Source organism: Coregonus clupeaformis, chromosome 30, assembly GCF_020615455.1.
Source record: "Coregonus clupeaformis isolate EN_2021a chromosome 30, ASM2061545v1, whole genome shotgun sequence".
Taxonomy (NCBI): Eukaryota; Metazoa; Chordata; class Actinopteri; order Salmoniformes; family Salmonidae; genus Coregonus; species Coregonus clupeaformis.
The window spans coordinates 47847194-47873393 of NC_059221.1; the positions used below are offsets into that span (position 1 = coordinate 47847194).

The 26200-nt window shown below is 44.6% G+C and overlaps 1 protein-coding gene across 2 annotated transcripts in view; it reads left to right on the plus strand.

Moving 5' to 3' along the window:
* Positions 1-22211: 22211 nt before the first annotated feature.
* Positions 22212-26200, plus strand: part of LOC121546227 (receptor-type tyrosine-protein phosphatase zeta-like) — a 47698-nt gene continuing 43709 nt past the window's right edge. Inside the window, exons 1-2 of one of the 2 annotated variants that reach the window (XM_041857323.1) lie at positions 22212-22266; positions 22382-22467. In XM_041857323.1, the coding sequence (XP_041713257.1) occupies positions 22404-22467 (64 nt within the window). In that variant the 5' untranslated portion in view covers positions 22212-22266; positions 22382-22403. Of the gene's footprint in view, positions 22468-26200 lie in introns of both variants that reach the window. The other variant, XM_041857324.1, reaches the window with a different exon arrangement.

Genomic DNA, 26200 nt, shown 5'->3' on the forward strand with positions numbered 1-26200 from the left:
CACTGGGCTAGGGAAAACTTACTAAAATAACAAGAGGAAAAACAGGTTCAGTCAACTACATGGCAAAATCTGCAATTTCAACAGCCTGACCCTGCCACTTTGTTTGGTAAGGTCAGGGATGGGGCTGGGGAAATATAACCACTCTTACACATTCAGTTATTCATGCAAGTACTGGTAGTCAATGAGATCATCATGATATGCTTTAGTTTTATAATATATTTTGAAGCTATACATTTGTAGACATTTGTAGCCCAGAACCAAATCTTGAATGAATGGATTTGGTTCAGGGCAGAGGTGAGATGTTTACAATGACTGTATATGAATGGACAAAGTCATCAATCAGGTGACACCATTCATTCCTATGTGAAGACTCAATAGCGCATTTGAAGCCAAGGAAGTCGGTTAAGATGGCATCTCAAAACATGCGCAGTTTGAGCTACTTGTGAATCTGTAACTTTCTCACTCATCTAGTGTAATACATGCAATTATTGGTACCATGATTGTCTTTTGTAACTTATTTTCACGAAGATTGCCATTCACTATAATTGGGGGATTCTTGTTTTCTGCAAACAATGCCTGCAGTACCGTGGTCGGCCTTGAATCTTGTGGCTTCAATGAGAGGGGACTGTCGTTCACCCCTGGGATTTTTGGCCACACCCTTTATTTTGAAATCCTCTCACCAACTATGGGTCAAATTAACCCCTCCCCTTCCAAAATTCTAAAAATGCAAAGGCCACGTTCAGTTGCCAAACGTTTTAGATAGAAATGCCAGGAATAAAGCCAACATGATTAATTGGTCTAGATGTCGGAGGCGCATGTTTGTTCTATATTACATATTTATATCTTAACGTTGCAAAACATTGTGTCCTGCTGAACGCGGCACAGGTGTAGGCGCACCCCTGCGAATCGTCAATTAAATAGAGAGTGTCGTAGTAAATATAAAATGTTATAGCTTGGTCTGACTAAAATGTTGTGCATGACCCATTTTGTGTTAGGAGCTTGTTTTCAATCAATGCTGTTCCTATGCAAGAACAATGGACAGAGGACCATATCTTGTCAAGGACAACACCCACGCCACAGGCCACAATCACTGTTGCTCCCCACGAGTTTCCCTTGAGACATACACACACTCACACACACATTTCTCTGTGGACGCACAGACACAAACTCCACTTCTTTCTACTGGTCGGGTGCCAAGGGCAGAGGACTCTGCCGTGCACCAATGGGGCTTCTGCTCTGGACAGAGCAGACCCGCCTCCTACGCCTCGGGAACCAATCAAGGGACTAGAAGAAGGACCCCTTCCTTTATGTTACATCGTATAAGTAATGCTGTAAACTCTGTTTATCCATCCTTCTCAGCTGACACTATTAGCGTGGCATATGATTAGGTCCATGCATGTTAATTAGCAGGATCCCATGCATGTAGCTTGAGCAGTACCAGCTATCTCTGTGTTTAATAAACTGCCTTTTGCTTAAGCAAATTCCTCTCCGTCTAGCGTCGTTGGTTTTGTACTTCCTCTCCATATTATGGTTTCACCAACAAATTGGTAGCAGAGGATGGTTTCTAATTCGATCTAAAGAGTTGGTGCGAGAGGAAAAGGCAAATCATCGATCTAAAAACAGACGGAAGAGTGACCTGAAAACCAGGAGACATCAACTATTCGTCTTGCCTCAGGAACCTGATCAGAGCGCGCTCTTCTAAAAATGTATGCAGAGCCTGTTAAAACGAAATCTTGCATATTGTATTATAGACCAATACCAAATTTTGATCAGAAGTACTGAGCGTGAGTATGAATACTTGTTAAATAATTTCCATCCTAAATGAATTAAGGCATAAATGAGATATCTCGTACTGTGATTTATATTAATTAATCTATGTGAAGGCAAAGTGGAAATCATAGTATAGATCTATGTGGAATTTAAATCTATGTGAAGGCATAGTGGAATCATAGTATAGATCTATGTGGAATTTAAATCTATGTGAAGGCATAGTGGAATCATAGTATAGATCTATGTGGAATTTAAATCTATGTGAAGGCATAGTGGAATCATAGTATAGATCTATGTGGGAATTTAAATCTATGTGAAGGCATAGTGGAATCATAGTATAGATCTATGTGGAATTTAAATCTATGTGAAGGCATAGTGGAATCATAGTATAGATCTATGTGGAATTTAAATCTATGTGAAGGCATAGTGGAATCATAGTATAGATCTATGTGGAATTTGCTGTGTTTAATATTTTAACGTGTCTGTGTTATATCTTAAACGTGTGATGGAGGACGGGAAGTAATAGTGAGACCTATGAAACTGAATACCAATCTGTGGAATTGAGTGAATTTGACCTAGGGTTTCAGGAACCAGGGACTGGGGAGACTGATATTGAATTTGTGCATGATTCTAGAACAAGCGTGAGATAACTAAGACGTGGTGTGTGCTGTGTGTGGAATTTACTGCATTGATATATGTGACTGGAATTCTGATTTTTATGATAATGATTGCATTACACATAATATAAAAACAATCAGCCTCTTTATATACGAGGGTGTCGTACATGAGATAAGTTTGTATTGATACCGATAATACATCCTTGGAAATAAAACACCAGGGACGGGATAAGTGTATAAAGATAGAGAAAGCAAGATGGCAGGGCCAAACATAACTAAACCCAAATTTAATGAATGCCTAGAACAACGAATGACAGAGAGAGCAGAGGGAGAGTTGAGAGTAGGGACATGGGAAATAGAGGAGAGTAGGAGGGTGCAACCTAAAAAATCTGACACAATGTGTGTGAAAGGGTCTCCTACAGTCGCCCCCAGACACCAGCACCACTCCTGGCCCCACCTCACTATACAGCCTAAAAGGCACCATGACTTTGGCCCACAACCACAACCATGGCCTCAGCGGGGCACTCCACCGGGTCCTCCTAGAAGAAGGAACTACCTGTGCTACAACTGTGGAAAAACTGGACATTTTAAAAGAGACTGTAGAGGAAAGGGGAGGACCCCCACAACAACCATAGACCCACCTGTCTGAACTCCAGGTGCCCGAAGGCGTGATCCTCATCCAATACTACTACCACCGACATCACAGATTGAACTCAACCAAGGCGATATAGCACAGTTACAGAGCTCAGCAGGACCCTATGAACACTCAGTTTGGGCCCAGGAGGGGCGGCAGAGGACAGGACAAAACTCTGGAGGTGCCATGATGGAAGATATACACCAGCTAGACTCTGCCCAGAACTCTGTTGAGTGAAGCTCACGGGCCCACACATGAGGGGAAGTTTAAGACCCTCCAAAAGGTTTCACACATCTGGTGGCACCCTCACATGACAGAAACTGTAGACAGGTTTTCAAAATGGGTAGAGGCAATTCCTACAGAAAACTACAGAATTAGAGGATGATAGGTCAGTCATTAAGTGGCTACAAACTAAATTAATACCCAGATATGGTATACCAAGGCAGATAAGATCTGACAACCACACATTGTAGCAACAAACACCTGAAAAAGGTGGAGGTAAGATTCGGAATCATGCACAGATTCGGTTCAGTAACATCCACAGTCCCAACCAAACATTTAAAGCTAAAATAACAAAGGTTTGTGCAGGAACAAAATTAACATAGGTCCACCAAGGGAGGGAGGTCATATGCCCTCCCTTGATGTACAACAGATAGAAATGACTGATTATGTGATGAAATTGACGGAATTTTCTGCAGCACTCTCTTCTCAGGCGCAGAAGGCCCAAGAGGGGGAGCTGTCGGGAAGTACGCTGACACTGAAGGTAAAAGTGGGAGACTGGGTGAGGGTAAAAGTCCACATGAGAAAGTGGCTGGAACCCAGGTGGACTGGACCGTACGAAGTGAAGGAGGTTACTTCACACTCAGTCCAGGTCAGAGGTAAATCAGGCGCACCCTGGCACCATCTAACTCATTGCACACCAGCCCCCACTCCTTCTAGATCACTGACAGAAGTCAGGGCTGATTTGAGCAGCCAAAACCAAAATTTGACACCAAAATGAAGATGAAATAGAATTTGAATAACAGCTTTGATGTATTTAATCGTGCACTAGAGGGGGACTAACATTGTTTAATTAACTAGCCATATAATTAGTATGCTAGTTTTGTTTTTTTTCCTTCATTATTGTTTTTCTTTTAAGACTGATTCAACTATGCTTAATGCCAACATAATTAATGGATCACGTCTAGTAGACGTGAAGAGGGGGATTTGTCGTAGTAAATATAAAATGTTATAGCTTGGTCTGACTAAAATGTTGTGCATGACCCATTTTGTGTTAGGAGCTTGTTTTCAATCAATGCTGTTCCTATGCAAGAACAATGGACAGAGGACCATATCTTGTCAAGGACAACACCCACGCCACAGGCCACAATCACTGTTGCTCCCCACGAGTTTCCCTTGAGACATACACACACTCACACACACATTTCTCTGTGGACGCACAGACACAAACTCCACTTCTTTCTACTGGTCGGGTGCCAAGGGCAGAGGACTCTGCCGTGCACCAATGGGGGCTTCTGCTCTGGACAGAGCAGACCCGCCTCCTACGCCTCGGGAACCAATCAAGGGACTAGAAGAAGGACCCCTTCCTTTATGTTACATCGTATAAGTAATGCTGTAAACTCTGTTTATCCATCCTTCTCAGCTGACACTATTAGCGTGGCATATGATTAGGTCCATGCATGTTAATTAGCAGGATCCCATGCATGTAGCTTGAGCAGTACCAGCTATCTCTGTGTTTAATAAACTGCCTTTTGCTTAAGCAAATTCCTCTCCGTCTAGCGTCGTTGGTTTTGTACTTCCTCTCCATATTATGGTTTCACCAACAAATGCAATAGTAATGGTCTGTGCTATCTGGGATCGTTATTTATTTATTTTATTTTTACCTTGATTTAACTAGGCAAGTCAGTTAAGAACAAATTCTTATTTACAATGACGGCCTACACAGGCCAAACCCGGAAGACGCTGGGCCAATTGTGCGCCGCCCTATGGGACTCCCAATCAAAATAGTTGGGAAGCGATTTTTGACGTACCGATTCCATGGCATAGTATTTATGAATTGATACGCAAAACGACGCCGGATTTAAAACTTAGCATTTTTCAATTTAAATTATTATATAAAAGTATTGCTACCAATAGAATGTTATTTATATGGGGGATACAATCTTCCCAGCTCTGCAGATTTTGCTGCGAAGAGACAGAATCATTAGATCATTTGTTTTGGTACTGTCCATTTGTAGCTTGTTTTTGGACACAGGTCCAAAATGGCTAAAGGATTGCAATATTTACCTGGAGCTAACCCTGCAGATAGCACTACTGGGTGATCTGAAAAGTTTTAGTCAATCGATCAATAATATAATAATACTTTTAGCAAAAATGTTTATTTTCAATTTACAATCTGTAGAAACAATGAGAATAGAAAGGTTCAGAACTTTTGTAAAACATCACAGTACAGTTGAAAAATATATGGCAAATAGAAATCCAATATGGATGGTGTTAAGAGATAGATGGGAGGTGTTGAATGGAGCTGAAGGATGGGACTAATAACAACAACTAATAACAACAAGATAACTAATGTAAAGCATACTGTGTCCATAATAAGTATATAGGTTATAGGTTGAGAGCTTTTGTGAAAGAGCACAGAAAAATATGGCATATAGAAGCAAACCAGATGGACATCATGAAAATGATCGGAGGAAGTTAAGGAGTAAAAACAAACAAAATATAATTATTGTAGAATTTGACTGTGTCCATAAAATGTATATAGTATGTATGGGCTGGAAGTAGAGGCCTACACGTTGTTGTTCACTAGTTTACTCCAATTGGGGAAGGGGTGGTGGGGTTGGAAAGTAATGAAGGGAAATATAATTTTAAAAAGGATATGTGTGTGTTTATGGATGGATGTGTATGTGTGTATGTATGTATGTGTGTGTGTATATATATATATTATATATATATATATTTGCGAGAAAAAAAAAACATATGGGGGATTGGAAGTGATGCAGACGATTACATTGATGGAAGTTACAATCTATCTGAAATATTAAAGCTGATCTACCCCCTAAAAAAAAGAAAAATGAAAAGAAAAAAATTATTCAGACCCCTTGATTTTTCCACATTTTTTTTACGTTACAGCCTTATTCTAAAATGGCTTAACTTATTTTTTTCCCTCATCAATCTACACACAATACACCATAATGTCAAAGCAATGTTTCTACCACTTGATTGGAGTCCACCTGTGGTAAATACAATTGATTGGACATGATTTGGAAAGGCACACACCTGTCTATATAAGGTCCCACAGTTGACAGTGCATGTCAGAGCAGAAACCAAGCCATGAGGTCGAAGGAATTGTCCTAGAGCTCCGGGACAGGATTGAGTCAAGGCACAGATCTGGGGAAGGGTACCAAAAAATGTCTACATCATTGAATGTCCTCAAGATTTTTATTTATTTATATTTCACCTTTATTTAACCAGGTAAGCCAGTTGAGAACATGTTCACATTTACAACTGCGACCTTACAACAGGACAATGACCCTAAGCACACAGCCAAGACGATGCACAAGTGTCTTCAGGACAAGTCTCTGAATGTCCTTGAGTGGCCCAGCCAGAGCCCGGACTTGAACCCAATTGAACATCTCTTGAGAGACCTGAAAATAGCTGTGCAGCGACGCGCTCCCCATCCAACCTGACAGATCTTGAGAGGATCTGCAGAGAAGAATAGGAGAAACTCCCCAAATACAGGTGTGCCAAGCTTGTAGCGTCATACCCAAGACGACTCAAGGCTGTAATCGCTGCCAAAGGTGCTTCAACAAAGTACTGAGCAAAAGGTCTGAATACTTATGTAAATATGATATTTCAGTTGTTTTTTTTGCAAAAGTTTCTAAAAATCTGTTTTTGCTTTGTCATTATGAGGTACTGTGTGTAGATTGATGAGGATATATATATATATTTTTAATACATTTTAGAATAAGGCTGTAACGTAACATAATGTGGAAAAAGTCAAGGGGTCTGAATACTTCCCAAATGCACTGTATGTGAAGAATTGGGTCAAGAGGTTGGTGCACACCGACTGACCTGCATGGTGGATGGAGTGAGGAACCCCACTCCATCCATTCTATTGTTTTTGATGAAGAGTCTCTCCCTTTTGAGAATGAGAATGGCGCCGGAGGACATAGCTGATAATATTCCTTGTCAACAGAGGGATCCTGACATGTTGCATGTTAAGAAGGTGGACTTTGTAGTGTTTATTGCATTGGTTATCAACAGCACAGCGCAAACAGAAAGGAAATCAGAGAAAAAAGGCATCGCTGTGAGTGCGCCTGAGCGTTTTTTGGGGACCAGGGTTTTTACAGCAGAGGCATTACAAGGAATCCTGTCAATGAATGTGCCGTCCTCACAGCCACCTGAGCCTGTTTAGGGATGTGATTTGAACTGTGACTGAAGCCACCTCCAACTTAGTTTTAGAGAATTTGGCAGTACGTCCAACAGGCCTCACAATCAAAGACCACGTGTATGGCTTCGTGTGGGCGAGCGGTTTACTGATGTCAACGTTGTGAACAAAGTGTCCTATGGTGGCGGTGGGGTTATGGTGACTCCCGAGTGGCGCAGTGGTCTAAGGCAGCTGTGCCACTAGAGATCCTGGTTCGACTCCAGGCTCTGTCACAGCCGGCCGCGACTGGGAGACCCATGGGCGGCGCACAATTGGTCCAGCGTCGTCCAAGGTAGGGCAGGGATGTGGGTTAGTTTCCCACAGGGGGCCAGTATGAAAAATATCTGGATAAGAGCGTCTGCTAAATGACTAAAAATGTAAATGGTGTGGGCAGGCATAAACTACGGACAACGAACACAACGAACACAATTGCATTTTGTCGATAGCAATTTGAATGCACAGAGATACCGTGACTAGATCCTGAGGCCCATTGTCGTGTCATTCATCTGCCGCCATGACCTCATGTTTCAGCATGATAATACACGGCCCCTTGACGCATGGATCTGTAGACTATTCCTGGAAGCTGAAAATGTCCCAGTTCTTCCATGGCCTGCATACTCACCAGACATGTCACCCATTGAGCATATTAAGGATTATCTGGATCAAGGTGTACCACAGTGTTCCAGTTCCCGACAATATCCAGCAACTTCGCACAGCCATTGAATAGGAGTGGGACAACATTCCTCAGGCCACAATCAACAGCCTGATCAACTCTATGCAAAGGAGATGTGTCGCGCTGCATGAGGCAAATGGGTCACATCAGATACTGACTGGTTCTTATCCACGCCCCTACGTATTTGTTACCAACAGATGCATATCTGTATTCCCAGTCATGTGAAATCTATAGATTACCACGTTATTTATTTATTTAAATTGACTGATTTCCTTATACGAACTGTAACTATGTAAAATCTTTGAAATTGTTGCATGTTGCGTTTATATTTTTGTCATTTTTGTTCAGATTACAAACTGGCGAGCTCTATTATAATCAGTGATGCAAAAAGCAAAGCACATATTCCTCTTAGCCTACAGTCCTCATATCCTACGGTCTCCCAACAGAGGTAAGGAACGACTATAAAGGCTTTCAGCTAGCTGATTTTCAAGTTTTATTCATCGATAATCAAGTTCTAACCTTACAGATTGTGCCTAGCTAGCTAATCTGTTTCCAAACCTAAGCAACACTTATCAAATAAGATAGCTAGCTAATGCTACCACGTTATAATCTTGACAACTCACCATGAATGTTTATATCACTACTCCGGTATGAATAGTTTGTTCAATAATGCCAAAAGAGCAGTTAAATGATGTAATTTTCAGTTCTGTAACATGTTTCCCCAGTGCATTCAAGGACAGCTGCTTATGGTGTGAGGACTTCTGTCGCATCTCAATGATGCAAGAGTTCATTTTTCACCATAGAGAATGATAGAGGCCTCTAGTGGCCAAAAGGCTATTTAGCACAGAGTTTCTAAACCCCTTAGATATTAGCATGGGCAGCACCATTGAGGGCTTCCACCATTTTAATGTAGTCAACTGGATGGGACAGCATAACTTCATTGGCTGAAGTTGTAGGGGTTTTGGATAAACGCCAAAAATAAGGTCTTTGGTAAACAAAGGCTTAGGAGATCTTGCATGTTTTGTTCTATGAGATAATCTTCATCAGCTAACATCACATTCATGTAATAAAAAACCCTCATAAAGCACATAAAGGCTTCTTAATTCATAAAGGTAATGTTAACTGGCTAATATTATCACATAGAACAAAACGTATAAGCTCTCTTAAGCCTGTGTTATCCAGAGACATTATTTTCTGTGTTTATCCCAAAACCCTACTCTTTCCCCATTCATTTTCCCCATATGAATGGCTGAACGAACCAGAGGTAACTCATTTCCGGTTTTTAGGACTACACTACCAGCTGGCGAGCTCTATAATAGCACAGATTCAAATATGAGTCCTCTATCTATCTCTATGTTTTGTCACTCATTTTGGGTGTGTGCATTGAGATGCTGCTAGGTGGCACACTTCACACAGTAATCTCATGTTCTCACAGAAACAGGTCTAATAAAGATTTTTGACAAAACGTAAGTTTCTCATGTGATACAACTAGCAAGAAGGGAGACAAAACAAGTTTTCATAGTAAAACTATTTTCATAGTCTTCTTCAACTTCCATTCTGCTACAACTGTGGCAAAGCAATTAACTTTTTGTCCTGAATACAAAGTGTTATGTTTGGGGAAAATCACATTTTTATTTAACTGGGCAAGTCAGTTAAGAACAAATTCTTATTTACAATGACAGCCTACCCCAGCCAAACTCTCCCTTAACCCAGAAGACACTGGGCCAATTGTGCTCTGCCCTACGGGACTCCCAATCACCGCCGGATGTAATACAGCCCGGGATCGAACCAGGGTGTGTGGTGCCGCCCTGAGATGCAATGCCTTAGACCGCTGCACCACTCAGGAGCCACATGACTGAGTACCACTCTCCATATCCAAGTGGTGGCTGCGTCATGTTATGGGTATGCTTGTAATCGTTAAGGACTGGGGAGTTTTTCAGGATAAAAAAGAAACGGAATGGAGCTGAGTACAGGCAAAATCCTAGAGGAAAACCTGGTTCGGTCTGCTTTCCATCAGATACTGGGAGATTAATTCACCTTTCAGCAGGTCAATAATCTAAAACACAAGGCCAAATCTAAACTGGAGTTGCTTACCAAGAAGACAATGAATGTTCCTAAGTGGCCGAGTAACCGTTTTTACTTAAATCTGCTTGAAAATCTATGGCAAGACCTGAAAATGGTTGTCTCACAAAGAATAATGGGCAAATGGTGCACAATCCAGGTGTGGAAAGCTCTCTTAGAGACTTACCCAGAAAGACTCACAGCTGTAATCACTAACATGTATTGACTCAAGGGGTTAAATACTTATCTAATGAAGATATATTAGCGTTTAATTTTTTATTTTGTACAAATGTTAGAATTCTTCTTCCGCTTTGACATTACAGAGTATTTTGTTTAGATCGTTGACAAAATTTGAAAAAGTCAAGGGGGTGTGAATACTTTCTGAAGGCACTGTACTCTTAAATCTCTACCTGGCACAGCCAGAGGACTGGCCACCCCTTGGAGCCTAGTTCCTCTCTAGGTTTCTTCCTATGTTCCTGCCCTCTACAGAGTTCTTTCACTGTGCTTCTGCCTCTGCATTGTTTGCTCTTTGGGGTTTTAGGCTGGGTATCTGCTGATGTAAAAAGCATTTGATTGATTGATTCTGTGCCTAATGTTACATTAGCCCTCCAGATTCGACAGTATTGTCAAATCAAAGACAACACTGGGGGCTACTGCAGGTCATATGCAAAACAATTAATTTAGGGCAAGGTGCAGTTGGTCAGTCTTTCATGGATGTGAACTGACAGAATAAAGGATGAGGGGAGGGGGGAGGAGGCACACGGGTGCTTTTACGGAACACTGCCCCTGTTCTGAGAGTGGATATAATAGGCCTGCCTGGTGCCTTGTTTCCATGGAGCCCAGCAACAATCCATTTCAGGGTTTCAGACTAAGGGAGGCTGCAAACCCACACACTGAAGTAAATGCTCAACTCACTGGAGTTGGATTCTCACAAAAATTCTCAGAGCACATTCGAGACCACAATGTGATTGCAGAATCACACAGCAGCGAAACATATAATTCCTGCAGAACATGTATTCTGCAGTTCTGCATTCTCTCTGGAGAAGTAACTGTAAGAACTGTAAACATCCAAGGAATAAGGCATGCAAAATGGCAAGCAAGGCCAAATGGCACTTGGATTCCCAGCAGCCTTCTCTCTCTCCTCTCTCTCTCTCTCTCTCTCTCTCTCTCTCTCTCTCTCTCTCTCAGATGCACACACACACACACTCTCTGAGTGTTGCTGTAAGAGCTTCAGGTTAGTAGCTCTACCCTATGCATGCAGCTCTTAGCCAGGGTATAAGAGATACTCAGAGGGGTATTGAGGAGAGGAATGTCATTGAATCAGAGGCTCACTGTGAGTTCCCAGGAAGTCCTTTGTGGGATGTGACACCTAAAGAAAAAAGGAGAGCTGCTTTAGAAAAGAGAATAGCTGAATACTACAGTATGCCATTAATAGCGCATGGTACGAGAGCAGAATGGCTTTAATGTCTTAGGAATTAAGAAGAATTAAGATTACAGAAAGGTTATGCATTCCTTCTCATTACAACATATCTTCATGTCAAAATTCAGGCTTTGTGTTGAAATTGTTGAGGAATATTGCAGTGATTTTGCCTATTCTCCAGCTGTGTGAGGGTCATACTGGTTTTAAATGGCCTTTAACCTTCTATTAGCCCGTTGCTAGGAAACCCTGGACCTCCAGCTGATTGACTACTAGCTTTCGTACAGCACTAACCTACTAGAGTAAGTCCATATGCATATCACTGAACATGTAAAGCTGAAAGGTTAAAGTTCTTACCAGGCTCTTTCTCACCAGCAGAGCAGGGAAATATGATTTATAGCTCATCATATGAGAGCCCTATGCATCTCCTGCTACCTCTTGATAAAGAACACCACAGGCTTGGCTCCTCTCTCAGTTTTATGTGAAAATGTGTGTATGCATACGTGCATGTGTGTGTGTTCTTTCTGTGTAGTGGACCAGGGTTCTGGTTGTCCCAGTCTTTGTTTTATCCCTAGAGGGAGGTGGAGACAGGAGTGTAGACTGGCACTGACTTGCTACTCTTTGACTCTCTGGTTCTGTGGTCCAGATGAAAGCCCTGCCACACACCGCTCTCCTCTCTCTGGGCTCAGGGAAGCCTGATGTCACATGAGAGGGACTGGCTAGAATGCCACATGAGGGCCATTGAGGATGACTGAAGGAGCTCTGTGTTGCTGTTGCTTCTGCTGCTGTTGATTCACAGACGATTGCTCCACTCTGGATGCTGTCTCTATGGCTGCCTGTCCCACTGCTGTTGTCTCAGCCCTATGTCAGCTCTCTGTTCCCCTGAGGGAGCTGTAGAGGTGGACAAAGACCCACACAGAGGGACTGGAGTATCACTGTGAGGTAAATGTCCCTTCTCAGTCAGACATCTCTCTGGTACATGACTGACTGAAGGCTGGTTGAGGCCAATTACAGGAAACAGACTGCTTGACTGAGTCTGTGGGGGCTTTGAGAGGGTTTTGTACATATGTAATGCTCCCTTCTGCCTCCTTTAGTTAGAGCGTTGATGGAATACAGCATAAAAGCTATATTGACTTATCCTATAGTTTAAAAGAGTGTGATCTCGCTATTTGGTAAGGTTACATAACTCAATCAAAAACTGCATCGCCTGAGAGGATGTTGCCGTGTGCAGCCAGCCAGTGAGCAGCACAGCCACAGACAGAGAAGACAGACAGCGAGGGGTGTGTGTGTGTATGTGTGTGTGTGTGCAGCCACATACAATGAGTTGACAGTAAGGGGTGTGTGCTGTTGCCTGCTAGCATGCACGCCTAGCTGTGAGTGGCTGAGACAGGCATTGATCCGTTGGGGTTATGCAACGGGGTGTCCGGAATATTGAACTTCAGGCACGACAGTTGGCTGTCAATAATGTTGACATTTGGCTACAACCTAACAGGGTGTCATGGAAACAGGGCTGAGGCAGTTGAGGAAGCCACATCAGCAGGGAGCGAGAAGATTCAGGTTTTCTTAGAGTGTCACATTCGTTGAATGACGGGACAGACCAAGGCGCAGCGTGATATGCGTACATGTTTATTTTCTATTAAACACAACGACAAAACAACCAACGAAACGAAACGTGAAGTCCAAGGTAGACGACACAACATACCTTACAAGGAACAAGATCCCACAACCCACTAGTGCCAATAGGCTGCCTAAGTATGGTCCCCAATCAGAGACAACGTACGACAGCTGCCTCTGATTGGGAACCACACCGGCCAACATAGAACCATACATACTAGATAAACAACAAAGAACATACACAACAAAGAATATACACACCCTGACTCAACATATAAGAGTCCCCTGAGTCAGGACGTGACATAGAGGCCAAGAAGGCAGACGAAAAGACACCATGGGAAGCCATTGTTACAGACAGAGGACACTAAAAAGACAGGAGCGTGTCAAATTCTAGTCTGGGTACCTGACTGTTACTACTAACTTGCACTCAATAGTGCTACTATGCGTGTAACAGGAAGAAGCACTGAATGCATACAGTAGGGTAGAGATTATGCTGCGCTTTAATGAAGGCTTGGCATTGATTAGCAGAATACTGTTAGCTAAACAAGAAACAGCTGACGCCTAGGCTGGTCAAATCCAGGGGGATTCATCTTCATTGACAAACAGTCTTATGTTAGTCTGGCTGTTTGTGTCCCTCTTTCTCTGCCATGGTTTGTTTAGCACAGGTAACTGTATCTCAGGTGTGGTGAGGTCAGCTAGGGAGATAGCAGTGTTCTACCATTATATTCCCTCAGTAACTGAGCCCATCCCAGGGCCCTTCTCACCCAGACTCCAGCCACCACATTCAAAGACTCCCTCTGAAGTAACCAAACACCCTGCAGCGAACTACAGCTTTCTCTGGTTGTAACAATGCTGTGTTTACCAGTAGCCAAAGATTTACACAGTATTAGGTTCTTATCCCACATCCACTCCCTTTATTGATGCACTTCTACTAAGCCCTTTATGTGTCATCTTAAATTGATTAGCCTCACTTGCAGGCCGGCCCACAAAGGGCTGATGGGGAGAGACTATACATTGACCAGTAGCTCTGGTCCTCTCCGCCCTATCTTCATTTGTGTAATAACGGCTTCTGTTGACAAACCGACACAATACTGCCATCCAAATATAGTGTCCCATACCTATCGTACTTGGTTGATAAGGATCCATGATGTGATCTATCTCATGTGTTTTATACAGGTCAATGGTTTTTACTCCCTATCGCTGCAGCACCTGTGTCTGTGAGGGAATTGTAAGTGGGTCTCATATACAATACAATACAATACAACTTTATTCTCCATCAAAACAAAATGTTGTCTTTTTGCTGTCTGTTATTTCACTGCTATTCTCTCCCTATGCAGTGAGAGGAAGGACTAAACTGCCTGGAAGCTAGCCCTGTTGCTCTACTCTCCTCTCTGCCAAGCGGAAGGTCTTCACTAGTAACAGGTTGCTTCCACAAAGCAACAGGTTGCTTCCACAAAGCCACAGGTTCAGTCACAAGCCAAGCACAGAAGATGCACACACACAAACAAACAGAGCGGCGGAACTCGAGAAGCAAAATGACATTGTATCGAGCACCCTGAAAAATGGTGGTCCAACAAGTGAAATGCAGATCCTTCCTGCATAAATTAAAGCTAATCCCCTGTTAAATTATGTTAAATTATGCAAGGGGATAACAAGAGGAGGCAGTGGAGTAGCATGTTGTTGTGTGTTTCAGTCCTGCCTCCAGACTAGAGTGGAAGTATCCAAGGGTGCACACTGTGAGAAAAGGCTCTCAGCCAAACCTCCACAAATCAAATCAAATCAAATTGTATTGGTTGTGTACACATATTATGCCGCTGTTATCGCAGGTGCAGCAAAATGCTTAGGTTTCTAGCTCCAACAGTGCCGTGATACCTAACAATATAAAACAATACACACAAATTAAGAAATATCAGAACGAGCAATGTTGAGTCCGGAATATAAATATATAGACAGTATGGACAGTATATGAATAGAAAAGGTGTGTACAGCAGTAGTTATATAGGATGAGCCTTGACTAGAATACAGTATATACATATGAAGTGTGTAAAACAGTATGTAAAGATTATTAAAATTACCAGTGTTCAATGACTATGTATATAGGGCAGCAGTCTCTAGGGTGCAGAGTAGAGTACCAGGTGGTAGCCGGCTAGTAACAGTGACAAAGGTTCAGGGCATGGTACTGGGCGGAAGCCGGCTAGTGGTGACTGTTTAACAGTCTGATGGCCTGGAGATAAAAGCTGTTTTTCAGTCTCTCTGTCCCAGCTTTGATGCACCTGTACTGTCTCTATGGTAGTGGGGTGAACAGGCCGTGGCTCGGGTGGCTGAGGTCCTTGATGATCTTCTTGGCCTTCCTGTATCACCGGGTGCTGTAGATGTCCTGCAGGGCAGGCAGTGTGCCCCCAGTGATGCGTTGGGCTGACCGCACCACCCTCTAGAGAGCCCTGCGGTTGCGGACAGTGCAATTGCTGCTGTTGCGCCTTCTTCACCACACTGTCTCTGTAAATGGACCATTTCAGGTTGTCAGTGATGTGCACGCCGAGGAACATTAAGCTTTTCACCCTCTCCACTGTTGCGCCTTCTTAAACCCTCTCCCCTGCGGCCTCCTTCATTTTGTTGATGTTGAGGGAGAGGTTATTTTCCTGGCCCCACTCCGCCAGGGCCCTCACCTCCTCCCTGTAGGCCAGGGATCATCAACTAGATTCAGCCGCGGGCCTATTTTTTCTTGAGCGGATGTTATGGGGGACTGAACATAATTACAAATATTTTGTAGACTGCAAATTGACCGCAAGAAGCCCAAACAGATATATTGTTTGACTAAAACATAATCATTTCAAACCTTGCTTACAGTTGTATTGTCACGTCTCCTCCCGTTGCTCCCCTCCGGCGCTCTGATTCGCCGGGTCTACTGAGCCACCGGTCTGAGCGCAACATCTCGGCAACACCGGAATGGAAACCCAATTCACCCTAATCACCTCCAGCGCACCTGCTCCTCATCATCTCATCACCAGCCCTATTTAGCCCTGGACTGTTCTGTATTGTGTTGTGTGTGATTGTTTAGCGTCGTGTCGTTTACTCTCTCTTTGTTATTCTCTTTATCATTGTTAAGTAAACCTTGACCTTGTTAATTCCTGCGTCTGCGTCCTGCCTCTTCGTATATCAATACTCGACACAGAATCACACACCCCGAAAAATGGTTGCAGTTTCCCAGTGCCTCGACCAGCACCAACAGCAGCTTGCCCAGTTGAACGCCACCATGCAGACAGTGCTCCAAACTCTGCATAATCTGCCCAGCGCTCCGGTTCCACCTCAGGGAGCGGCGAGTGCATCCAATCCACCTGTTCCCGGCTATCACCCACTTCTGTGGGAAACCTCGCCCTACCGGAGCACTATGACGGTAAAACTACTAAATGTAGAGGCTTCCTGCTACAGGTTTCACTTTACCTGGTGTGTCAGCCTGGGGCATATTCATCTGACCAAGCCAGGATAGCGCTGGTGATTTCGCTACTTAAAGGAAAGGCACTGAATTGGGCCACGGCAGTCTGGGAAGGAGAGGAGGCAGTGGGGCTACCCTACCCCACCTTCCTCTCGGTTCAGGGCGGTGGAGGGAAGGACGGGGGTGAGCGTCTCCTCCATCTACAACAGAGAGAGGGGCCAGAGTCCGAGTACGCTCTGCGCTTTCGCACGGTGGCGGCGTCTTCCGGCTGGAATGAGCGTGCTTTACGAACAGCCTTCAGGACAGGCTTATGAGAGGACATTAAGACGGAACTAGCGTGTCGGGACGACGAGATGGACCTTGATATCCTCATCACCACGTCCATCCGTCTTGAAGACATGTTGAGAGCGAGACGGCGTTCCCAACCTCCCGAAGCCTCGACGCTCACCCCATCTAAGCCATGGAAGCCGCCCTGATTCGGAGTCCTCACCCATGGAGGTGGGCAGCACCCCCTAAACCACCACGGAACACAGATCTCCTGGCGGCTCCCTATCTAGGCGGTATGACTCCCGTCGCCGCTCCGTGAGTGTGACGTCATCTCCTATCACAAAACCATTGTTTTTCGTTCCCATAACGGTGACTGGTTATTCCTTCGCTTCCATTTCTACTGCAATGATAGATTCTGGATCAGCTGGGAACCTTATAGATAGGGAGCTGGTCTCTGAATGGGGGTTGCCCACCGTGCCACTACCATCTCCGCTACACGTCACCTCATTGGACAATAAACCCCTTGGATCAGGCACCATTACGCACGCCACTCTCCCCATCACCATTCCCACACTACCGGAGCACCACGAGGAGCTGTCATTCCACATCGTCATGTCACCCCTTCACCGGATCGTCTTGGGATTGCCCTGGCTCAGAATACACAACCCCACCATCAATTGGATCACCAAGAGGATCACAGCCTGGTCCACCTTATGCCGGAAGACCTGCCTGCCGGTGGTTTGTTGTTCCACGTCAGTGGAGAGTCCGGAGTCCGCCCTCCAGCCCAACATTCCACGTGAGTATGCAGATCTCTCCGATGTCTTCTAAGGCTACGTGTCTCCCTCCTCACAGGCCCTGGGACTGCGCCATTGACCTACTGGAGGGACAACACCCCCCGAAGCGTTGCATTTACCCCCTTTCCATGGCAGAAACTGAGGCAATGGAGAAGTATGTGGCAGAGACACTGATACAGGGGTTCATCAGACGCTCTACCTCTCCTGCCTCCGCCAGCTTCTTCTTCGTGGGCAAAAAAGACGGAGGACTGAGACCATGCATTGACTACAGGGGGCTGAACGCAGTCACCACCAAGTACTGGTACCCCCTCCTTCTGGTTCCGTCGACCATCGAGCAGCTACGAGGGGCCCGGTACTTTACCAAGTTGGACCTGAGGAGTCCCTACAACCTGATCCGAATCCGGGAAGGAGACGAGTGGAAGACGGCATTCAGCACTACCTCAGGCCACTATGAATACTGCGTCATGCCCTACGGCCTCGCCAACGCACCTTCTGTGTTTCAGTCCTTCGTCAATGACGTGTTCCGGGACATGCTGAGTAGACAGGTGGTGGTGTACATCGATGTTATCCTGATCTACTCGACTACATTCGAGGAGCACGTCAGGGACGTCCGAGCTGTACTACTCCGCCTCCGGGAACACAGCCTGTTGGTGAAGGGGGAGAAATGCGAATTCCACCAACAGGCCATCTCCTTCCTGGGATACAGGATCAGTCCTCAGGGGGTGTTCATGGAAGGAGTGAAGACGGACGCCGTCAGGTCATGGCCAGTCCCCACCACCATCAAGGACCTACAGAGCTTCCTGGGCTTCGCCAATTTCTACCGGCGTTTCATCAGGTCCTTCAGCTCCATAGCCGCCCCGCTCACCTCTCTCCTTAAGGGTGGGTCTCAGAAGCTGGCCTGGAACTCTGAGGCTGATGCTGCCTTCAAGAGGCTGAAGGAGAGGTTCACTACAGCGCCCATCCTAAAACACCCAGATCCCTCTTGTCCTTTCATCCTGGAGGTGGACGCATCGGAGGAGGGCGTTGGTGCGGTCATCTCCCAGCGGCACAGTAAGCCAGAGAAAATGTATCCCTTTGCCTTTTTCTCAAAAAAGCTTACCCACGAAGAGACAAACTATGGTGTTGGAGACAGGGAGCTGTTGGCGGTGGTCCTCGCTCTGGAGGAATGGAGACACTGGCTGGAGGGCGCAGTCCATCCATTCTGGATTCTTACTGACCACCGGAATTTGGAGCACAAACGGGCAGCGAAACGGATGAACTCTCGTCAAGCCAGGTGGGCCCAATTTCTTACTCAATTTAAATTCATTCTGTCCTACCACCCAGGATCCCAGAATGTGAAAGCCGACACACTCTCCAGGATGCACCATACCGAAGGATCTGGGGGATCCTGCCCTAGTCTCTCATCATTGCATCTGTCATTTGGGATGTGGACGAAGACATCCGCCTGGTGGTTCAGGAGCCAGCGCCTGCCAACGCCCCTCCGGGGCGCGTGTATGTACCCACCAGTGTCTGTGACCACCTGCTGATCTGGGCACACACCACCCTTTCGGCAGGGCACTCTGGTATTACGCACACCCTGTGGCGCAGTGGTCTAACATCTCCCAAGTGGCGCAGTGGTCTAAGGCACTGCATCGCAGTGCTAGCTGTGCCACTAGAGATCCTGGTTCGTATCCAGACTCTGTCGTAGCTGGCCGTGACCGGGAGACCCATGGGGCGGCGCACAATTGGCCCAGCGTCGTCCAGGGTAGGGGAGGGAATGGTCGGCAGGGATGTAGCTCAGTTGGTAGAGCATGGCGTTTGCAACGCCAGGGTTGTGGGTTCGATTCCCACGGGGGGCCAGTATGAAATTAAAAAATAATAATAATGTATGCAATCACTAACTGTAAGTCGCTCTGGATAAGAGCGTCTGCTAAATGACTAAAATGTAAATGTAAAAATGCATTCTCTAACCCAAAAATAGTAGTGGCCCACCTTGGCTTCTGATGTCTCCCGCTATGTCAACTCCTGTTCCGTATGTGCCCAAACGAAGACACCTCGGAACGCCCTGGTAGGCAAACTAGTTCCTCTCCCAGTGACCTTGGTCAAACCTGTCCATAGACTTTGTCCCGACCTTCCACGTTCTGACGGCTTCACCACAGACATGGTGGTCGTAGATCGGTTCTCCAAATCATGCCGTTTTTTGCCACTAACTGGTCTTCCTTCTGCTCTCCAGGTCGCTGAGGTCCTGTTCCAACAAGTCTTCCGGCATTATGGACTTCCGGAGTACATTGTCTCGGACCGTGGCCCCCAATTCACCTCCCGAGTGTGGAAGGCTTTCCTGGAGAAGATCGGGGCCACGGCCAGCCTCACTTCCGGGTATAGGCCTCAGTCGAATGGGCAGGTGGAGCGTATGAACCAGGAGCTGGGGAGGTTTCTTCGTTGCCACTATCAGGACCGGCAGGGAGAGTGGGCGAGGTTTCTTCCCTGGGCAGCATATGCCCAGAACTCCCTCGTTCACTCCTTCACGGGGCTCACTCCCTTCCAGTGCGTCCTGTGGTACCAGCCGTGCCTGGTCCCTTGGACACCCAGCCAGACCGATGCGCCCGCTGTCGACGAGTGGTTCCACAGGGCCGGACAGGTCTGGGACGCCGCCCATGTCCATCTCCAGAGGGCCATTCGTCGGCAAAAGGACCAAGCCGACCGCCACCGTAGTGAGGCCCCTGTATTCCAGCCTGTGGATCGTGTCTGGCTGTCCACAAAAAACCTCCCTCTCCGCCTGCCCTGCAAGAAACTGAGCCCCCGGTTTGTGGGGCCGTTTAAGGTCCTCCGGCGGATAAATGAATGGAAACCCAATGCACCCTAATCACCTCCAGCGCACCTGCACCTCATCATCTCATCACCAGCCCTAATTAGCCCTGGACTGTTCTGTATTGTGTTGTGTGTGATTGGTTAGCGTCGTGTCGTTTACTCTCTCTTTGTTATTCTCTTTATCATTGTTAAGTAAACCTTGACCTTGTTAATTCCTGCGTCTGCGTCCTGCCTCTTCGTATATCAATACTCGACACGTATACCATCACGTGTCTCTCTATTATGCGTGGGAATACTTGGAAACAGGTTTCTTAAAATCACTTGGAGCTGATTTCCTGGTGTTTTTACAGTCTTTTATGTCCAACAATGGAGAGAAAAAAACACGGGGGGAGAAATAAAACCACCCGCGGACCAAATTCGGCCTGCGGGCTGCCAGTTGGGGAACCCTACTGTAGACTGTCTCTTCGTTGTTGGTAATCAGGCCTACCACTGTTGTGTTGTCAGCAAACTTGATGATTGTGTTGGAGACATTTGTGGCCACGCAGTCATGGGTGAACAGAGAGTACAGGAGGGGGCTGACCACACACCCTTGTTGGGCCCCCCGTGTTGAGGATCAGCGTGGCGGAGGGGTTGTTGCCTACCTTCACCACCTGGGGTTGGCCTCTCAGGAAGTCTAGGACCCAGTTGCACAGGGAGGGGTTCAGACCCAGGGCCCTGAGCTTAGTGATGAGCTTGGAGGGCACTATGGTGTTGAAGGCTGAGCTGTAGTTGATGAACAGTATTCTTACATAGGTATTCCTCTTGTCCAGATGGGATAGGGCAGTGTGCAGTGTGCAGTGTGATGGCGATTGTGTCATCCATGGATTGAGGCGGTACGCAAATTGTAGTGGGTCTAGGGTGTCAGGTAAGGTGGAGGTGATATGGTCCTTAACTAGCCTCTCAAAGCACTTCATGATGACAGAAGTGAGTGCTACGGGGCAATAGTCATTTAGTTCAGTTACCTTTGCTTTCTTGGGTACAGGAACAATGGTGAACATCTTGAAGCAAGTGGGAACAACAGACTGGGATAGGGAGAGATTGAATATATACAAATACACTCCAGCCAGCTGGTCTGCACATGCTCTGAGGAGGAGGCTTGGGATGCCGTCTGGACCGGAAGCCTTGCGAGGGTTAACATGCTTAAATGTCTTACTCACTTTGTCCAAGGAGAATGTGAGCCTTCTTGTGACTATAAGATCATGTTGCCCAGCACCATATAAAAAGAACAACAGTACTAGAGGTCTCATATGGGGCCAAACCAACATCCAACTCCCAGCTTCCTACTCTGCATAGGAGAAAGAGAATGAGACTTAAGATCTGGATTTCTATAGGAATATTGAAGTGTTTGTGAACAACAATTTCACAAAGGTTCATTCAGATGAATAGTATAGTGTCTTTACTTCTCCATCATGCAATTATACTGATTGGCTCTATTTTCATTTAGATCACAACTTCTTAGTGTAGTTTCATTTGGGCACTAAATTGGCAATTTGTCTTTGTTAGCCTTCTGAATATGCACGTTTCCCTTTTATCACTGGCCAGTCAGTAGCCCTTTCATATCACCATTCAGAGAGTATGTTCAACAATCTGTTTTTTTTCACTCCCGCTGCGACTGTGTGAGTAGTGGGCGGCGCGCATACCCAATCCCATACCCAGCCAGTGTTGTACTTGAGAGAGTGGAGCCACTCCGTTTCCTCCAAGCAGAGATCGGAAGACAGGGAGGAAAGAGAGGTAGGAGCACCGGAGCGCCGACAACGTCGGTATGAAGCGAGCGTAGCATCTCAGCGCCCGCGCCAGAATTTCAGATTTTGTTGTAACAATTATTTGTTTTGCGTTTAAAATTCAGTTTTGGTGCTGAATCGGAGACTATGGAAGTGACTGTATCCAGAGTGCTGATTTCCATTGCGCAGCTCCTGGTTTTCTGCCAGATAGGTAAGGAAGAATAATATTGATAGATGTTGATAAGTGCAATGATTAATGTGTGATACGCATTATCAGCGGTTTTTACTGGAGTGTGCACAGCGCATTTCTGTAACTGGCTACTGTAGGCTCTATATTTGATGTTATAGTGCATTCAGTCAACGATGCCATATTTGACACTGGCAAACAAATAAAGACAGGGACCATGGTGAATTTAAAAGGTACATGCCAAATGCCACTCCACCTGACAGGTCTCAGGTCTGTGTATTTGGAGAAATTACACTGTTGATTCCAAGGTAGGCCCTATATTATTTTTTATTATGAAGAGACTTTTCACATTTGGAGAACTTCTTCATTTTGAATGAAGCATGTCACTTGATATTTCCAGCTTACTCATTTGTAGGTTGTTAACAATGTTTCTGATTTGGACATGCCATTGAGAGAGCCTTTAACTTGATGTTGAAAGCCTAAGTATTGATCCTTTATAAGGTTGTCTTGTCTTTCTGCTGTTTCCCTGGTGAAGCCATTGAAACATGACATGAACACTGACAATAGGATTGGTTTAATGGATGTTTTTCTGGTCAAAGATTAGATGGAAAAGAAAGAGCAAGTGCTTTTGATAGATTTGAGATCTGCCATCTGCATTTTCCGTTTCTTCTAATCCCTTGGCTGAGTTGTTATCTGTGATCTAAAAGAAGCATCTAAGAGATGGACAGTTTTTCTGGGAGGTTTTATGGGAATTGGGAATTATTGGTAAAATTATTTGGAGGGAAATGAAGGAGAGCACACATCTCTAAGCCATCTGTTCCTCAATATGCCAGGCCACCATACAGAAGTAGGCTACCCACGCACACACACACACACACACACACATACACACGTATACACACTGCATACGGCACTCACACTGTGTCTCGCAAATAGACACATCCATCTGCATGCAATATTATCACCAATTTGACTGTTTGGATACAATCAACACATTCCCACCATGCCATATGTACTTTTTTATTTTTATTTTATTTTTTACGGTAGACTACATTACAGTAATTAGCCTAGATATGAACAGTGCAGAACAGTACATTAGAAACTCATTGTAAAGTAACTTCAGCTGTGATGTCTGCCAGTGCCTGAGTACTGTTAGGATCAAGTTTTGGGCACGGTTATTGGGCATGTCTAGGGTTAGGGTCAAGTTTTCAGGGTTCAGTTTTCAATTCAGTTGGTTCAGAAAGTGGAACAATCCTCATAGGAAACAATGGACGATTGACTGAATTGAAAACAGAACTGACCCCAACCCTAAATTAGCTAGTTGTAACACCATCGATGGGCAGGGCAAGAGTGTCCTTCCACCTCAAAAAGCACAAGAAAGAGGATTTCAACAACCACCATGTCAGATTGTTCTGAAATTGTTTCTGTAGTTAGAAACAGATAAGATTAGCATTCCTGCAACATTATTTTGTTGAAATATAATTTGATCTCTGAGAAATTAAGCTAATTGATTGCATCCAAATTGGCCATTTAAATGTATAGGATTCATATAATATTCAATAAATATAGGACCCAACTTTTTTCTAACAATGAGTTAGACATGAGGAATCCAAAGAACTTGTCAAAAGCCACCCACAGACCACTCACACCCCACGCCAATCACACCCCAACAACGAATATATAGTATCTTTATCTGACAAGTAGTATGGAGCTGCGGCTCAGAGGACTGTTTCTTCATCCTATGTAATGTATTCCCAGGGAATTTTGTGATGTTTTTTCCCCCTGTTTAGAGAAATGAGTCATTGAAGTTGTTAGGTTTATGTCCCATCCTACATCCTGGTAATACCATGTTCCAGCTTTTAGGCGATTTTTTTATTCCCAGATTACAAAATGACAATTACAAAATTACATATTGGTTTCCTTACCCTGTAAGCAGTCTATGGACAAGGTACAGTATGACAGCAATCCATGCTTTGGTTTTGCATTTGAAACATTACCATCTAGTGGTCAGAACATGGTATTACCAGGATGTAGGATGGGACATAAACCTAACAACTTCAATGACTAATTTCTCTGAACAGGAAAAAAAAAAACATCACCAAATTCACTGAGAATACATTACATAGGATGAAGAAACAGTACTCCGAGCCGCATACAACTTGTCACACATAGAGAACGGATACTGTATATTCGTTGGAGTGGGATTGGCATGGGGAGTGGGGGGTCTGTGGGTGGCTTTTGACAATTTCTTTGAATTTCTCATGTCTTACTCAATGTTTGAAAAAGGTTTGGTCCAAATCGAATGTTAGGTACTATATGTATTGAATATTATATGAATCCTATCAATTAAAATGGCCAATTTGGGTGCACTCAATTAGCTTAATTTCTCAGAGATCAAATAATATTTCAACAAAATAATGTTGAAGGAATGCTAATCTTTTCTGTTCCTAACTACAGAAATGATATCAGAACAATCTGACATGGTGGGTGTCATGGCTTGCTGAAATGACATGAAATGACCCTAGAGCGTTATTGAATGAATGTGAAGATTTGATCTTCCACACTGTTCTCTCCATGGGTGTGATTGAGATGTATGAAGTAACAGCACGCGATCATGCACTCTTAGAAAAAAAGGTGCTATCTAGAACCTACAAGGGTTATCTGGCTGTCCCCATAGGAGAACCCTTTGAAGAACCCTTTTTGGTTCCAGGTAGAACCCTTTTGGTTCCAAGTAGAACCCTTTTGGTTCCAAGTAGAACCCTTTTGGGTTCCAAGTAGAACCCTTTCCATAGAGGGTTCTACATGGAACCCAAAAGGGTTCTACCTGTAACCAAAAATAGTTCTACCTAGAACCAAAAAGGGTTCTCCTATAGAGCTGGGAATTGCCAGGGACCTCACGATACGATATTATCACGATAAGTGCCGATACGATATGTATCACGATATATCACAATTCTATATGTATTGCGATTTGATACTGTGATTTTATTGCTATTCAATGTTCCAAACATATTGCTACAGAGGGGCAAGAGAGACCCATAATAAAAACGAGTTTTGATCAGTTATGGATATAAAAGAGATGAAAACATGTTGGCTCACCATTTAAAAAGAAGATTGAGGCCAAGCTATAGAATAATAAATACAGACGTTTTGGCGCTGGTACAGCCGGCTAGCGCTAGCTAATGTTAACTACCTAGCAACAAATAAATCAATCGATAAGTCATAGAATCAGTATAATATAGTCAAAAATAATATCACGATACTCTACTGTATAAAGTTTTTCCCCCTATCCCTATTCTCCAATGGGAACAGCTGAAGAACCCTTTTGGAATATAATAGAATACAATAGAATACAATCGAGTATCTCTTGGCACACATTAACAGATGGTTCATGCTCTCTTTTATGAGCTGTAGCAGCAGCAGCCTGTGTGAGACTGTAAGAGTTGAAGTGTAACTACCCTATGTGGATGTGGTGATGGTGGGTGAGCCTGGGTGAGCCTGCTGAGTACTTTTATGGGATCCAGCATCATTAATTAGGGTAGATTACTCTGCTCTAACCCCACGGTGTATAGTTAATTGGTATTTGGCAGCATGTCCACTGCAGTTTCCTTTGAACCTTGACAGAACGTACATGAAATAAAGCAAACAAAGCCCTAGACCAGAGCACTAGATAATGAAACATAATGAAATGCCAGAAGGACTCTTAAAAATAGAATAAATAATAATAATATAATATGCCATTTAGCAGACGCTTTTA